The 18,644-nt window shown below is 36.2% G+C and overlaps 1 protein-coding gene and 1 long non-coding RNA gene across 12 annotated transcripts in view; one reads left to right on the top strand and one right to left on the bottom strand.

Moving 5' to 3' along the window:
- Nucleotides 1–18,644, bottom strand: part of LOC125649275 (tyrosine-protein kinase CSK-like) — a 40,058-nt gene that overhangs the window by 7,451 nt on the left and 13,963 nt on the right. For 7 of the 11 annotated variants that reach the window (XM_048876692.2, XM_048876695.2, XM_048876693.2 and 4 more), the window contains exons 5-9: nt 13,483–13,711; nt 11,978–12,146; nt 10,453–10,555; nt 8,844–9,002; nt 4,759–4,858 (exon numbers count right to left, since the gene is read on the bottom strand). In XM_048876692.2, coding sequence (XP_048732649.1) covers nt 4,759–4,858; nt 8,844–9,002; nt 10,453–10,555; nt 11,978–12,146; nt 13,483–13,711 — 760 coding nt within the window. The remainder of the gene's footprint in view (nt 1–4,758; nt 4,859–8,843; nt 9,003–10,452; nt 10,556–11,977; nt 12,147–13,482; nt 13,712–18,644) is intronic. The other 4 variants (XM_048876694.2, XM_056167091.1, XM_056167093.1 and 1 more) reach the window with 1 other exon arrangement.
- LOC130055215 (uncharacterized) lies at nt 272–6,477 on the top strand. Its single transcript, XR_008803502.1, has 2 exons — nt 272–3,501; nt 5,094–6,477. It is a non-coding gene; the product is annotated as an uncharacterized LOC130055215 (long non-coding RNA).

The raw sequence follows: 18,644 nt of genomic DNA, 5'->3' as shown, positions 1-18,644 counted from the left end.
AAGCCTCAGATTTACCAATTCGTGACAACACAGACGAGAAGTTCCGAAAGATAACAAAAAGTCCTGAACGTAAAAATCAATGATGTTGACGGAATGAAGAGAACAAATACCCTGTTCAGTTTCGGCTTTAAAAAGGCCAGAAGTGAAAGTGATACGAGTATGTGTTTTGTATAATATCAATCAACAATTTTAAAGCGAAAACAGAATTTAATCAGGAAAGATTTCAGACTTGCGATTCTTTTTAATTTGCAAATGCCCACGTGGTATTAAATAAAAACGAAAGTAGAATTTTTCAGCACAAATTCGCTATGTTACCAACAAATCTGTAGCTGTTAACTTGAATTTGTGGAAAAATAAAATTATAGGTCATTTAAATGTTACTTATTAATTTGTAATAAAGATTGTTTGGGTTTTATTTAAAGAAATATTGGGGTGAGCAAAAGCAGGTCCCAATGGGTTTCATGTACTTCATTTCAACAATACTTTCTGCATGTAGAAACTTTCTTACAAAACAATTCAGTCTTATAAACTTTCAGTACAAATGTAGAAATAAAAGTGAAAGTTTCTGTTCAAGCAAAGACACTTAAAAATTAATTGATACAGCATTGCAAAAAATAATTACATGTAGTTATCTTGATGCACTTTATTTTTCATTTTGCATCAAAATTAGTACTTTGCAATGTTGAATTTTTTAAGTCTTTGCATGAACAGAAAATTTCACATATGAAACAATAAATTCATGGCAAAAGTAAAAATTTCAGGCAAAAAAAGCTGCATTTAAGTGCCAGAATGCAGGATTTTGCGTCATTTACCCAAGAGCTTCTGGGAGCCTTGAGCGGCCCTCAGACCCCCGGCCGTTCGCATTGGATCGCCTTCTACTTTTTCATTTCAGCCTCCTACTTTTAAATTTGTTGAAAGCCCTGTACATGCTGGAAAAATGTTATTCAATTTGAGAAACATTAAATAAATCACAATATCCATTGTACATGCACAGCAAATCTTTTAAGTTTAGAACTAATGCAGGCAATTTTCTTGAACTCAGACATATCAAATACTCAGGACATGTTGAAGTGAGCCACTAGTTCCGGTCATTATTCTGGAAACCTCGAGTATCTCATGCAGGAAAACTGTGAATACTCCGTTTAAAATTTCAGTCCTAAGCACAATATTTACCTGATTTATATCGCAATCAGGCAAATTTTTTACTCTGTTGAACATAATGGTATAACAAGTGGTAGATTTTCATTTCCGATCTAGCCTACCCGGCACTTCTTAAAGTTTGTCGAAATTCACGTTGTAATCGAAAAATGTACATTCATTAAATAGAGGTAAAATTTCGTGAAAATACATGAAAAGGTTGTAAAAATCATGGTCGTTGGTCGCGTCAGACAGGTGGTCATTTAATACAGGTACAAAATATAGAGTAACGTCTTGAGGGGAACTTTTTATGGTCACAGTCAACAGTGAGTCGCTTAATACAATGGGTCGCTATGGCAGTTTTGACTGTAGTGGAAACTTACAAGAGTGACATCGGTGTTCATATTTGAATTCAATTAGAAATTTTAAAAAATAATAATACCGGGGTAGTTTGGGTTCGGACATAAAAATATTCAATTGCAAAGTACTAAAAGTCTCTCAAATTGCACGAAACTCTAAGTTTCCGTCTTGATATTGAGATATACAAGCACGTACATGTAGCATTGTTTTTTAAAGTAGGGGAAGGGTCAGCTGGGGTTCACTTCGCACTTACGAAGGGGGGGGGGGCCAAAGACAAAGATTAGTTCACTACACGTATTCTTCAATTCAGCACTTCCCATGGGGATCCGGGTTAGAATAGGTCCTCAGTAGCCCTTGCTTGTCATAATGGGGCGGTCCTTCGGATGACACCGCAAAATCCAAGGTCCCGTGTCACAGCAGGTGTGGCACGAAAAAGATCCCTCCCTGCTCAAAGGCCGTAAGCGCTGAGCATAGGCCTAAATTTTGCAGCCCTTCATCGACAATGGTGACGTCTCCATATTCAGTGAAATATACTCGAGAGGGACATTAAACAATATATGTAATTAATCAATCAATTCAGCACTTCAAACATTAACTGCCTTTCATTACTAATTTTAAAAAAATGGGGAGGAGGCAGCAAATCAATCGAGCTTTGCATGTAGAAAATATGGGATTTGTGTGTTAAAATACATGTAACGAAAAAGTAAATTGTAAAAGGGGGACAAATCAGGCCCCCTGCCCACCCCAACCCCGTTTCAACGTGACTGGTATAACATTTACGCAAAAAGATTTCTTCAGTAGAATACAAATATCTGAGCACCATGATTTAATTCTAGATGTTTCCTTCTTTGTACTGTATATGTAATTAATGATTATCCACAACAATCAGCAAATTTCAAAATTTGAAAAAATAATGGGAAAACCTATACATGTATTTTGTTGTCTTTCATTTTTTTTAGAGGCGAAAAGTCGCCAGTTATCGTTTTGTCGTCTTTTCACCTCGAAATAACGAATAGACGACAAATTCTAAAATGGCACAAATCAGTCACCACCCCTAAACCAATTTCATTTTTAAAATAATTCTGGAAACACACTATTTGAATTTGGGAATTTTAGCGCGCTATTTTGCATCTGAATCAATCTCGATCACTTGAAAGTTTATCATAACATAATGATGTTTGCACATAACGTAATGATGTAACCACATAACATAAAGACGTATTGACATAACGTAATGATGTAACCACATAACGTAATGATGTAACCACATAACATAATGATGTAACCACATCACATAATGATGTAACCACATCACGTAATGATATATCGACATAATGTAATGATGTAACCACATAACATAAAGAAGTATCGACATAACGTAATGATGTAACCACATAATGTAATGATGTAACCACATAACGTAATGATGTAACCACATAACGTAATGATGTAACCACATAACATAATGATGTAACCACATCACGTAATGATATATCGACATAATGTAATGATGTAACCACATAACATAAAGAGGTATCGACATAACTTAATGATGTAGCCACATGATGTAATGATGTAACCACATAACGTAATGATGTAACCACATAATATAAAGATGTATCGACATAATGTAAAGCTGATTTACACTATAAGGCAGTAACGGCGTTCCATAGAACTGCTTTAGTTTTCTGTTTTCTTCATATTTTCTGCAACGTTTGTTTTTTGGGTTTGTTTTTTCATTGTTTTACGTGATGTGGTTACATCATTACGTGATGTGGTTACATCATTATGTTATGTGGTTACATCATTGTGTTATGTCGATATTTCTTTATGGGTTTTTTTTTTCCAGTATAAGTTATAATGTCTTTCCTCTTTTTACAGGGGATGGCGCCCTCATGGTGTGTTAGGCTTAACATAGCCGATTTAGTCCATATCATTCAGATGCATTTTTAGATAAAGAGATTGATTGTAGAAACAAGATTCTACATGATCAAGACTGAAAAGGTAGAAACTAAAAGTGTGTCTGTACATTTGGTCTGATTAATAACTGTTTTATATCGAACTGTTTAAATTTTTACCGGACTTGTATATTGAATCCTAAACAACCACAGGTTGTATCATTCACACCTAAGGGCTATTCCAGAAATAAATACATGGGGGGGGGGGGTGTGTGTCGGGAGGCACCTTTTGTATATACCAAGCACCCATAAAAAAAAATTAAAAATTACCCCATGACCCATCAAATTAATAAACTCATTTTACAATGACCCATCTAATAAAAAAAAAAAAAAACTAACCAGACCCACCACAAAAATATTTTTAAAAATGAAAACGGTACAAATCTCGCGAGGTTTTCGGGACAAACATTCTAGTCAATGACGCGGTAATGCCTATGCGACATTGTATCACAGTAGTTCTGAAGAAACGATGTCACATCAACAATCAAAGGCATCTATGGCGGGAATGTTGGAAAGATTGGGAGTCCAAACGATGCTATTATCATGAAATGGGTATGGATATGTTTTTCCACGAATCGTTCGTCTTCTAATGGAGCCCGCGCCCGGAGGCCTCTATATCACCATCACACCGACTGATAAATATAACGCATCGGTACCCTCCTATAAATCAACTAAGGTTTGCCTATTTTTATTAGAAAACGGAATACCTATTGGTTTCAAAATATTCCCAAAATCGATGCACTGTAAACTGTAATAATCTACAGAACAGAGTTCGCCGCCATCACGTCCAAAGGGACCCTACTAAACGCGCCTCTAATTTGAAGAGTGCCGTAATGGAAAGTTATGCGATGCAAAGAGCGACAACTCGAATAGTTCTATGTTACTTCCGATTTCCAATCTCGAAAGCAGCATTTCGAAAGCACGTTTTCAATTTTCCCTACAACGTTTTGTAACCAACACGACAAAAGCGACAATAAAAATATTCTGAAAACTCAACACCCACGTAGCACAAAATAAAACAATAGAAACTACCCACTACCCATAATAAATATTTTTTTAACAGTCCAACCACGGACCAATTAAAATATGAAAAAATACGACCACCCACACAAAAAAATATCGTTTGCCGCCCGACCCCCCCATTTGATCATTTCTGGAACAGTCCTAATCATTTTTGTTTTCAAATATATCTATACTAGAGTAAATTAAAATACATGTAAATTGTAACAGTGGTAATGGATGAATAGGTTGGTAAACTATCACCAATAAAACCCTCCGCCTAACTTAGGACAGAACATCTCACCTTGGCTGTGTTACTCTCATTGATGAGTATGTTTCTTGCTGCTAAATCTCGATGAACTAATTTTTTGCTCTCTAAGTATTCCATGGCAGCACATGTATCTCTACAAATAAAAAGCTCTACTGAGTAAATTTCTACTTGTTAGTAAGACATAAGCAGTCCATTATTAGGTGATCCTTCCTCGTCTTCATTTATTCAGTCTCAGTTATGTGAAACTGAAACGCAGTATTAAGTCTTCCCCGGAAGACATGTGTCACCTGCTAGTTCATTCTATATGTAATATATCACGTATAATGTTGAAAAAGTAAATTATTGAAATGGTTTTTGTCACTAAACAGGAAGTTGATAAGCGACAGATTCGAAAATGTCTTACACAATACAGTTGGCCACACTGATGCTCTGTGCCAAATATCAGGGAGTTGCCCCATGTGGTTCTTGAGAAAACTGTGACAAATTTTTTGTGACGACGACGCCGCCAGACGACGACGCAGGACGACGGATAGTGATCCCTATATGTCGCCACTGCGTAACGCAGGCGACACAATGAACTATGCACAGACTTGTAAACTAATTGACTAGGTCCATTTTGACACGGTAAGCGACAACTCGCACGATTATGTCCCAAGAAAGAACCTGCTGCAGAGCCTTCCGATTCGGAAAAATCTATAACTTAGAGACTGACTCTCAAAATGGCAGCATTAGGAAATAAGGAACTGAAGAATTTACTATGGAACAGTACTCATTTGCCAAGGAATACAGAAACTTTCTGCAGTGAAATTCCTACTTATATTTTTTTTTAATATCAACGCCCTGGACAGTGAATTTATTTGAGATTAAATGAAATGAATGCAAACATAAATCTACTTCAAGCACATAGTATGGTCGGTATCTAACTTTTTTTAATAAGTACAATATTTGGAAAAATTATTTTACAACATCAAAAAAACCTGGACAGCAAGCATATGGAAGCTGAGTAAAAAGGGCTATGTTAAATTACTATGTCAATGTCATGCATCATTTTTTTTTTTTTTTTATAAAGAAGAAAAATCAGGTTAGCTTCCTTACATTTATAATAATCCTGCTGAAATGAAGTCAACAACACTTAATACAACTAAACACCAAAATCAGATTAAAACATGTATCTTACAACTCACAAGGATAGCCAAATAAGTTTCAGGCAACTATAAGATTTAGAAAAAAAGCCAAAGTCCATGGGCCATAACTCTACTGAAAGTAAATCAAACTGAGTAAAACTTCAACATGATATGCAACTCATATTGATCAACATACAATCATACATAAAAAAAAATATCTACAGGCACAAGAAAGAATCTGGAAAATTACAACCAAGTCAGAATGATGGACAGAAGGGCAACACTATATGTCGAGGCCATTTTTAAGGTGAGGACATACTGCAAGAAAAGATAAACTGAATTGTCTGAGAGAGCTAGAAAGTGATCAGGATTCGCTAGTAGTGATGGACAATCGGGAAAAAAGAATTAATTGATGATCGGATTCACCTTTTCGATCGATTAATCGAAAAATAATCAAATTTTATTAATTTCAAATTTATGTCATTTAAATATATTAAATTTACTTTATTTTTTTACCCTAAATATTAAGTTAATCAGAACAAGAGATGTTTGTAAAACACAAATGCCCCCCCCCCCCCCCCCCCCCACCCCCCTCCCCCTGGTGCAAAATTGAAAAGGGTTATACACACACACATCATTAAATTGAGAGTAGTATCATCAATTCAAAATATTGAGCAGACAATATCTTCCTATGTCAAGTGTGGATTGACCATGTGACCTAAAAATCAATAGAGGTCATCAACTCCTGAAGTTGTACCAGTGTACCAAGTTTGATGTCTGTCAAGCAAAGGGTTCTCAAGATATTGAACGGACAGTATATTCCTATGTCCAGTTTGACCCTTGACCTTTGACCATGTGACCTCAAAATCATTAGTAGTTATCTCCTGAAGATATTCCAGTGTACCAAGTTTGATGTCTGTCAAGCAAAGGGTTCTCAAGATATTGAACGGACAGAATATTCCTATATTCAGTTTGACCCTTGACCTTTGACCATGTTATCTGAAAATCAATAGGGGTCGTCTCCTCCTGAAGATGTACCAGTGTACAAGTTTGATGTCTGTCAAGCAAAGGGTTCTCAAGATATTGAACAGACATTATATTCCTATGTCCAGTTTGACCCTTGACCTTTGACCATGTGACCTCAAAATCATTAGTAGTCATCTTCTCCTGAAGATGTACGTGTACCAAGTTTGATGTGTGTCAAGCAAAGGGTTCTCAAGATATTAAGCGGACAGTATATTCCTATGTCCAGTTTGACCTTTGACCATGTGACCTCAAATTCAAAAGGGGTTATCTTTTCTAAAGATGTACCAGTGTACCAAGTTCGATGTCTGTCAAGCAAAGCAAAGGGTTCTCAAGATATTGAGTGGACAGTATATTCCTATGTCCAGTTTTGACCTGAAAAACAATAGGGGTCCTCTTCTTTTCATAACCAACCCACATATGAACAAGAGGTACTGTGAGCAATGTTCACTAAGAATACCCCCCGCTTACCCCAATCTCCCAAAGGGTGTTGGTAATAGGTATAAACTACCTCTTTTCTGAGTGTAAAAAACAAATGGCATGACAAACCGAACCATATTGCTACTTCGATGTCCAGTGCGCTTGACCTTTGACCTTTTGACCCCAAAATCAATAGGGAACATCTTCATCCCATGGGTAGTCCATATGTATGATATGGTGACTGTAGGTGGAAAGGATAACGCTTTAGAGCCCGGAAACCATATTGCTACTTCGATGTCCAGTGCGCTTGACCTTTGACCTTTTGACCCCAAAATCAATAGGGAACATCTTCATCCCATGGGTAGTCCATATGTATGATATGGTGACTGTAGGTGGAAAGGATAATGCTTTAGAGCCTGGAAACCATATTGCTACTTCGATGTCCAGTGCGCTTGACCTTTGACCTTTTGACCCCAAAATCAATAGGGAACATCTTCATCCCATGGGTAGTCCATATGTATGATATGGTGACTGTAGGTGGAAAGGATAACGCTTTAGAGCCCAGAAACCATATTGCTACTTCGATGTCCAGTGCGCTTGACCTTTGACCTCAAAATCGATAGGGAACATCTTCATCCCATGGGTAGTCCATATGTATGATATGGTGACGGTAGGTGGAAAGGATAATGCTTTAGAGTCCGGAAACCATTGCGTCTACAGACGGACGGACGGACAGACAGACGGACAACCCGATTCCAGTATAACCCCCCCCCCCCCCCCCCCCCCACCCCACAACTTGTTGCGGGGGGTATATATATCATTATGATCAAGTGAATGCTTCTCAAGATATTGAGCGGACAACATGTGGTCTACCGACCGACTGACAGGTGCAAACCAATATGCCCCTCTTCTTTGAAGGGGGGGGGGGGGGGGGGGGGGGGGGGGAGGGCATAATAAAATTATGAGATTGATCGATTGATTGATTGTATGTTGGTTAACGTCTCTTTCAAGAATTTTTCACTCATATGGAGACTTCTAAAATCATCAGAAATTTGAAGTTGATAATCCCATACTTTCAATTTTGTTTTCCCGGGATAGGGATATATCTCTCGACTTTTGTTGTTCTTATGGGATCCGGGTTAGAATAGAGCCTCATTACCCCTTGTTTGTTGTAAGAGGCAAAATCCGAGGCCCTGTGTTACAGCAGGTGTGGCATAATAAAGATCCCTCCCTGCTCAAAGACAGTAAGCGCCGAGCATAGGCCTAAATTTTGCAGCCCTTCACCGGCAATGGTGACGTCTCCATATGAGTGAAAGATTCTCAAGAGGGACGTTAAAACAATATTCAATCTTATCGAATGATTCAGCTTCGTCAGCCATTTTTTATTTCAGTTAAGTCGCGGCAGGAATATTTTTGTTAAAAAAATATATATACCGATGTCGGCGATTATTCACATCGTTTCAGTTATAGCGACCGACAATTGAAAGTCGGCGATAATCAGTACATCACTATTCACTAGAATCTGCTTTATAATTATTAACTATAGCTTACGTGGCAAAGTCAATCTGATCCTTCTTCTGTATGACACTTCGACCCCTTGACCTTAAATATTCAACAAGGTTTCCTTTTCCCATGAATTCTGTTACTAGTCGAATTGTGTCCCCTAGTACTACACCTATCAGCTGTACCAGGTTAGGATGACGTAATGACCTGCAAAACAACAACAAACAGTCAGAAGCTGCAAAGAAATCCTAATCATTTACTGGTAATATTTCACTTGTAGAGGGTTTGTGTTACAATGATACAAAGTTTTGAAATAAATATTACCTCGTGTTCAATTTCAAATAATGTGGAAAATGTTGGCGATTCCATCCATTTACAAACTATAATAATATCATGGGGCCACATTTAAAATCATTTTTTTTTTTTTTTGCTCTTTCCCGACCTCCATTAAAAATTTAGGTAGTTAGATGAAAACTGCCTCTTCACTTGGAGATCACAAAGTTGACATTTTACTGTTATTCTGAACAGGTTCCAAATTGATTTTTTTTAAAAACTGTTACATAAAGGAGACATTTCTTGAGAAACCAATTGGGTATTGCAGTTAATCAGAAAAGAATTTCTACCTAGGAGAATGGTTATGCACAATTTGACCTAGGAGTGTAATACCAAAGACTGGATAATTATGACATGTGAGTGTAATATCAAAGATTGAGTAATTTTGACCTGGGAGTGTAATACTGAGGACTGGATAATTTTGACCTGGGAATATAATACCGAGGACCGGATAATTTTGACCTGGGAATATAATACTAATGATTGGATAATTTTTACCTTGGGGTACAATACCAATGATTGGATAATTTTTACCTGTGAGTGTAATACCAAACATTGGATAATTTTGGTATGTTGACATTTTTCAGTGGATTACAAAAATTGGAGAAAAATAATGATGCCAATATTTTTATCATTCATAATCAAGTGGAGCATCCCCTTTCATTAATCTACAGACGTACTCATTTATCAGACAATAAAAACATTATAGCTAACTTTAAAACCTATAAATCCACACACTAACATACACACACACAGTAGCATCAAACATAAACAATATCATACCTCACATAGCAACATTACCATAAATCCACTCCACAATTTGGGGGGGATATAATTTTATGGATGAAGAGTTGTTATTCTTTAATATAGATCACTTTCCCGTGTACAAGAGGGATTTAAATTTACGACTGATATCATAAAATCAACATAAAATCTCCCGCTTCCTCTGCCTTTTCTAAACCTTGGCCATCAATAATACAGTGAAAACTACCTAATCTGACAACTGTTTATATTACAGTGAAAACTGCCTAATCTGACACCTGTGTATAGTACAGTGAAAACTTCCTATTCCGACACCTGTGCAATCTGTTTCACTCGGCATTCAACCCTTAATTTCATACTTTCAGTGTTTTTTACACCGTTTATTCCCACACCCTGTGTATTCTGACAAAACATTTGTCTCTCAGCGCATGTTTGATTAGACTGAGTCTACAGAATTAATCCATATAATTAGATCTTTCTGGCTCTCCCTCCCACACACACACACAAACTAATACTTTCAGGAAAACACAATGAAATTTGGTCTAAAATTCTGCTAGCTTACGTCATTACAGATGCCTCCTTCAGAAAAGCCTGAGCTGCCCGATCCTGATCTTTCAACTGTTTTACAGCAACAAATTCATTTCTATATAGTCCTTTATACACATCTGTCAAAGAAAAACAGGATTTTATTACTTTCATTGATTATCTACAAGGAGGAATCATTGATATGTAATCTTTCCTAGTGTGTATACATCTTTATAATGAACATGCCTTACACTCTAACAATACATACATATGTACTAATATGATTCATTTAATAATGATAACAAATATACTTTTACATCAGTGTGTGTGTGTGTGTGTGTGTGTAATAAAGAGGCCTACTGGTCTTACCAGTCTTCCGAGTTAAATGTATCACTAGATCCACAAGCTATGAAATCTAAAATGATTTTCTTATTCTGCATATATCTATTAAAGTTAAATTCTAATATTCAGCAGCTGTATTCCTAATACACAAATGCCCCCGAAAGTACTCATACCGAAGGAAAACTTTATATAATATATGGTACATTTACACTGTATGACTGTTTTGGACTCAACCTGGGGTTGTGAAACTCACAATCTTGGTACATCCCTTTTTGCTTCTTTTAAATATATATGCATTTATATTTTAAACTTTATCAGCAAAATTAAATACCAAGTCTTCATAATCAATACAACAATTTTGGCCACAACCTGAAACCAAATCTCCTACCCTTGGGATCACAAAATTTACAATTTTAGTAAAGGGTTCCTTCTAAATACCAATCTAGTTTCAGTTTAGTATCAAAGCATTAAAGAAAATGTTATTTAAATGTTTTGTCCATAAACACTACATGCCAAGTTGGCCCTCCCTGGAAGTCAGAACCTCTACCCCTGGGATCATAAATTTTGTAATTTTGGTAGAGGTCTTCCTGCTCTACATCACTATGGATATAGTTTCCTTACAGCTAGAGAAGACAATTTTTGAAAACTGGTCAATTTCTGGCAGAATTTGCCTAGCCCAGTAGGTGCAGGAAAAATGAAATTTACAATTCGTACCCCTTGTCCCAAAGATGCTTAATAATGAATTTGAAAAGATCTGGAATATGTAGTTATTAAGAAGTTAAAAATGTTCAACTGTTAATGCACAACGACTGATACAGACCAATAGCACTAAAAATATCACAAAGCCAATTGAATATACTCAACTATTAATAGCATCATAATCCTGATGAAGAATGAAACTAGTTGAATATATTCAATCGGCTTTAAGATATTTCCTATCGTACTACTACCCATGTAGAAATTTCTATATCTATTTCTGGATTATAATCATATATGTTTAATTCATAAATCGTCTTTATAATGGATACAAGATATATCCATTTTTCAACAACTAAATATTAAATCTGCTCCTGATAAGCATCCATAACCACAGGCCATAAAAAATCCAGCTGGCTGTAAACACTACAGCTCTCTGGTCTATGAACCAGAAACAGCTTCTTCCTAATTCTTATCAGATCAGTATAACACTAGCAGCTAATTAGGTTAGCAATTTTTATCACCTCCAAATTCTCCTCTGCCAATTAATTCAATTTCCTGCAGATCTTTCTTCTGTATAACCCAGCCCCCAGCTTCAAAGTCCTGGATCCTAACTGCTCCAAAACTGTCTCCTTGTTTTGGCAATGCACGGATTAACTTGGTACACAGCCCGTCTGCATCCCTCTGATAGTGCTTCAGATCAGAAAAACAATGAAGTGAAAACTGAAGTGTTTTAAACATTACAGATAGCGAGTATCAGAATCAATTTTTTTCCGATTTTTATTTTTTGTTTAGATTTACTTTTACAATAAATGTAATATACATTCTTCTGCATAATTAAAATTGCAAAAACTTTTTTTTAACCTTAAAATATTATGTACAATTCTAGATACTAAATTTGCATATATATATATTCTCACAACATGAAAAACTGAGGATGATACAGTTGAAATTTTACATGTATACATAATAAATGAATTCCATGATGGAGAGATCAGTCAGTAGAGAGAGAGAAGAGAGATACACTGGAGGTTTTATAAATGGTGTAACAGTGAGAGAAGACAGAATAGGCAGCTGTGAACAGACCCACTCTATCAACTGATAGTAACTTAAAGATAAAAAACAAACACAAGTTGTGTCAGATTTTCCTCTCTGGGCATGTAACATTGTTTAAACATTTTTTTTTTTGGGGACTGACCTGACTCTGATTAAAAGAATTTTTTTTATTTGGTTCAAGTTTAATGGCAAACTGAATTTATCAGTCTCTCATTTTAAAAATGCTCATACATGTATGTGGTCAATGAAAATCTCTACAGATTATAAATTTTATTGACATGTCTGATTTCTTTACACTCATGCAGTAAATTTTGCAGCACATGAGAATAGGTCTATATATATATATATATATATATATATATGTGTGTGTGTGTGTGTATGTGTGCACATTAAATACAAAGAGAAACATGCAATATTCTTGTGAGATGACAACATACAGGTTGTGAAGAAATCTACAACACAGCACTGTGTACAAATCGAATACCCCCAGGCCTCATGTTAAAACAAGGTGCATCTTGCATACATGCAAGATAAAAATCATGTTAAAATTCTATTTCACTTTTCAATGACATTCGAACTCCTGTTTCTTGAGAGTGCAATTCTATGCTTTTCAGTAACAGTAATTGCTGTGAGCTCCTCATCAACTAAAACTTCATCTTTTGGGTCAGAGCATTCCTTGCAGTAGACTGGGCATATCAATTTAAAGATGTGCCAGGTGTTAAGCTTTCTCAGGAAATCAGAAACACTTGGGTTTCACTCCCTATACATGTACCAGGTTAAAATTTCTTAAAGACTAGCATTTTTCACAATTTAGCCATAGAAAAATTCCAGACAAGCAATTGTAAAAGAATTCCCTTCCAACATAATTATATGTTCTGCTACATGACATTACATGTGAGGAAAGGAGTAAAATTGCATTTTCCAAAAGAAAACCAAGCAGCAAATGTATTTTAAAGAAAAGCAGACAAAATACCTCTACTAGCTGATTAAGGTTATCAAAATAAGATTCTTCATCAATAGTCATCTGGTTTTTATGATAAATAATCCGATAATGTTCCACTTTTCTCTGGTGACAAACACTCAACGTAAAGTCTCCCGGGTAATTGACACTTTCTCGTATAAGAAAAAGTCCATCGTGTCCATCTTCGCGTGGATTGAGCAATTCTTCCGACCTCTTCCTCTCAATTTTCCCATGAAACCATCTACAATAACAAAACGTATGCAGTGTCATGCAACATGCAATAAATATACAATGCAGATTCACACAATACCACAGAGGACTATACTGACACGCCCCACAGTTCTACATGACTGATGACACAGAGGACTATACTGACACGCCCCACAGTTCTACATAACTGATGACACAGAGGACTATACTGACACGCCCCACAGTTCTACATGACTGATGACATGGTGGTTAGTGGAGGCTTGAATGACATCCAATTTAGTAGGTGTAGAATGATGTAAAAAGACTTAAAACAGTGAAACTATCTACATCAAATGTACCACTACACAATTATCTCCCTTTACAAGTATTTACAACATTGCTGCATTATAATATAATCACAGTCCCTCAAATCTTTCATAATGGTTTATTAATACACATGCAAATCAGTACCTCATCTAATCATCTAGGCATTTGTATAAAAAAAAAAAAAAAAAAATATTGAAGAGGACAACTGAATAACTACTTAATTACACTAATATACTGCTTCTTGCTTCGATATACCAAGTACATATTCCAGTTATTGCTTCCATAGAGTAAACATATATATATATTGGTTCTACCTAACAATACACTGTTTCTTGTTTCCATATACACAGTACATCATTGGTTCTGGTCTCAGAGTACCGAGTAGATCTACTGGTACACACTTTTACTTGTATTTTCCAGTTACTAAGTAAACACAGGTGTATATAACATTACAAGCTTTAAACATATTACCAAAATTACGAATTTTCAAGGAGATAACAAGACAATTTTTTTCCCATTTTATATAAGAACTGACAGAATCATTATTTGAAAATGCTTTAATATAGCTTTAAAATCTGCCATAATTTGATATTAAAACTAACATGATTTATATGGTTACAGTGCTGACGAATGCCAGGGTCAGATATGCTTTCAGATTACAAAAAAAATATTCAAATATGTATTCCTTCCAAAAGCACATTCACTTGCAAAATATCTAATTTCTTTGCGTATTACATTCACTTACAAAATATTTAATTTCTTTGCATATTGTATGGGGTCAAAATGAGGTCATTGTGTATTAGTGAAACAGGGTGACAAAATTGCATGGGACTCTTTTTATTTGGTATATAGACAATATTTGCAACTCGTAACACCGACAGTTGTGTTTCACCATTACTTGTATTGTAGTTCTCACATGTTTTTATAAATAAAAGCATTCTGGAAAACAAAGTGCTTTACATCATGTATTAAAGATTTAGAAATTTCAAACAAGAAGCAAAATTCAGTGAATATAAACAACACTGTACACCAAACTACTCTACTGGTGTGTACTACAAAAAAATGTAACAGGACATCTATCAACACTGAAAGCTTAGTCACACTGCAGACTTGAGTCACTATTGGGTCTACCACAGACTACTATCTCCATACACGGTACATTCTGATGGTGTCTTACACAGCACTATGCCTTACAGGTACATGTTTCATTACCTACCCAGGTCTACCTGTGTAATTATCACCTTCATTACCCATCCTAGATCTACCTATGTAACAATCACCTTACCCCAAAGTACTGATCTGAATCTACACAGGTACAAATTAATCAAAATAAGAAGTCAATGCCTCAGCATTATTTCCTCACCCCCCTCTAGAATTAAAGCTGACCCATTATGATGAGAGCCATTAGGTTTCCATGTTATTCATTTCCTGATTTTGTTTGAGGAGAATTTGAAATGTTGATGACATGATGTTATGGGAGAATGGGGTTGATGGCCGGTACTTCGTATTTGATCAATGTCAAATATAATTCTGGCATGTGCCATGCTGTGTTTGTACATTTCAGTACATCCCAGCCATCAAGATTTACATCAGAGAGGTAGGCATGTGCCATGCTGTGTTTGTACATTTCAGTACATCCCAGCCATCCAGATTTACATCAGAGAGGTAGGCATGTGTCATGCTGTGTTTGTACATTTCAGTACATCCCAGCCATCCAGATTTACATCAGAGAGGTAGGCATGTGCCATGCTGTGTTTGTACATTTCAGTACATCCCAGCCATCCAGATTTACATCACAGAGGTACACATTCAACACCACTTTAATAGGACTGGTGTATTTCTTTAACTATGACCAAAAAAAATTCAAATGTGAAATCTAGCTTGCTTGATTTTTTGATTTTTTTTAAAAGAACATCACTCACAGTTGTGCTTACATTTATTACCAAATAAAGAGCAGTGCTGTACACATACAGTTAATGTTTAGTATGTCATCTGACTTGTTTCAAATATATCGAGATATGATTAGACAATAGTGGCTCAGACAGGCTGGATGCACATCACCTAAACAAACAATAAAACAACTGACATCTACTTTTGTTTTGACTATGAAAATGTGGATGCTTCAATGTCATGAGAGAGGGGCAAGTTCCTCCACGACAGAGGCTGTAGTTTAGTATACATCCACTACTAATTAAACTGCCATCAAAACTAAAAGGGATATTCAGTCACATGTGCAGCTAACGATAGGTAACATGCAGTAAGTATCTAACCTCACAACGAGATAATCACCAAGATAACCTCTACGTTAACAAGTTTACAACATTTGTTCATGTATGCATATTGATATGCAAAATAAACACCTTATTTGTATACCTTATTTTATGTTTACATAAATATGAGGGGGAGTGTTTAGATTTAAATTTTTTTTTTTGGACAACATTAGATAAAACTACTGTCTGGAAAAGAGATAACTTTCATATTTGACAAGAGCTGATTAAATTTTTAGAGTGATCAACTGCAGACAGACATTAAGTAGTTGAGGATGTTTGTGGTCTACGAATGCCAGAGATTGAGGAGTTGAGGATATTTGTGGTCTACGAATGTCAGAGATTGAGGAGTCTTTGAAGATATTTGTGGTCTACAAATGTCAGAGATTGAGGAGTTGAGGATGTTTGTGGTCTACGAATGTCAGAGATTGAGGAGTTGAGGATATTTGTGGTCTATGAATGTCAGAGATTGAGGAATCTTTGAGGATGTTTGTGGTCTATGAATGCCAGAGATTGAGGGGTCTTTGAGGATGTTTTTGGTCTACGAATGTCAGAGATTGAGGAGTTGAGGATATTTGTGGTCTATGAATGCCAGAGATTGACGAGTCTTTGAGGATGTTTTTGGTCTACGAATGCCAGAGACTGAGGAGTCTTTTTGGTCTACGAATGTCAGAGATTGAGGAGTTGAGGATGTTTGTGGTCTATGAATGCCAGAGATTGAGGAGTCTTTGAGGATGTTTGTGGTCTACGAATGTCAGAGATTGAGGAGTCTTTGAGGATGTTTGTGGTCTACGAATGTCAGAGATTGAGGAGTCTTGGAGTCTTTGAGGATGTTTGTGGTCTACGAATGTCAGAGATTGAGGAGTTGAGGATGTTTGTGGTCTATGAATGCCAGAGATTGAGGAGTCTTTGAGGATGTTTGTGGTCTATGAATGCCAGAGATTGAGGCGTCTTTGAGGATGTTTTTGGTCTACGAATGTCAGAGATTGAGGAGTTTTGGAGTCTTTGAGGATGTTTTTGGTCTACGAATGTCAGAGATTGAGGAGTCTTGGAGTCTTTGAGGATGTTTGTGGTCTACGAATGTCAGAGATTGAGGAGTCTTGGAGTCTTTGAGGATGTTTGTGGTCTACGAATGTCAGAGATTGAGGAGTCTTGGAGTCTTTGAGGATGTTTGTGGTCTACGAATGTCAGAGATTGAGGAGTCTTTGAGGATGTTTTTGGCCTACGAATGCCAGAGATTGAGGAGTTGAGGATGTTTGTGGTCTATGAATGCCAGATGTCTTTGATGACGAGTGTGAATTATAAATGCCAAGGTTTTGCTTCCTTAAAATAACATTTCAGAATCCTAGAAATGTGCAAAAAAAAAAAAAAAGATCTAGCTTAAAACACAAAATTTTATTTAAAAACCTGGTCATAGATTTTATTTAATTACAGTGACATAAGGTCTCTCATTATCTTAAATGAGATACAATGCAAGATATACGGTGCAGGGTCCTATCTGTTTCACTGAGATACAATGCAAGATATACGGTGCAGGGTCCTATCTGTTTCACTGAGATACAATGCAAGATATACGGTGCAGGGTCCTATCTGTTTCACTGAGATACAATGTAAGATATACGGTGCAGGGTCCTATCTGTTTCACTGAGATACAATGTAAGATATACGGTGCAGGGTCCTATCTGTTTCACTGAGATACAATGTAAGATATACGGTGCAGGGTCCTATCTGTTTCACTGAGATACAATGTAAGATATACGGTGCAGGGTCCTATCTGTTTCACTGAGATACAATGTAAGATATACGGTGCAGGGTCCTATCTGTTTCAGCATGAATGCTGGTTTGATGTGTTTGCTGATCTTAAATACTTTGCTTGCTGACCTAAAATGATAACAATGCTGATGATATCTTGAACGCTAGTAATGCTGATCTTGAATGCTTTTTTTATTGCTTGTTTGTTTTACATCTCATCAAGAATGTTAACTCATATTGAGATGTCACCAGTTGTAAGTGAAGTACCACAAATTTAGACCTATGCTTATCGCTCTGGGCCATATAGCAGTGAGGGTTCTTTAACATGCCAACCCCTGTCTAGCAATGCAGATCTTCAATGCTAGCAATACAAATCTTCAATGCTAGCAATACAGATCTTGAATGCTAGCAATGCATATCTTAAATGCTAGTAATATTAGCAATGCAGATCTTGAATGTTAGCAATGCAGATTTGAATGCTTTTAATGCTTAAAATCCTTTCTTGTTTTTAAGCTTACAATCCTTTCTTGTTTCAATGCTAGTTTAGCAGTCATTAAACCTACATCAATCATGTTAAGTAGTAATGGTGGCAGAAGTTCATGTAGATATCAGCAATGCTATATTCAATGTCAAAATACA

This window comes from Ostrea edulis, chromosome 5 (genome assembly GCF_947568905.1).
Source record: "Ostrea edulis chromosome 5, xbOstEdul1.1, whole genome shotgun sequence".
Classification (NCBI taxonomy): Eukaryota; Metazoa; Mollusca; class Bivalvia; order Ostreida; family Ostreidae; genus Ostrea; species Ostrea edulis.
The sequence above is the reverse complement of the archived record's forward strand: the minus strand, read 5'-3'. Positions and strand labels throughout refer to the sequence as shown.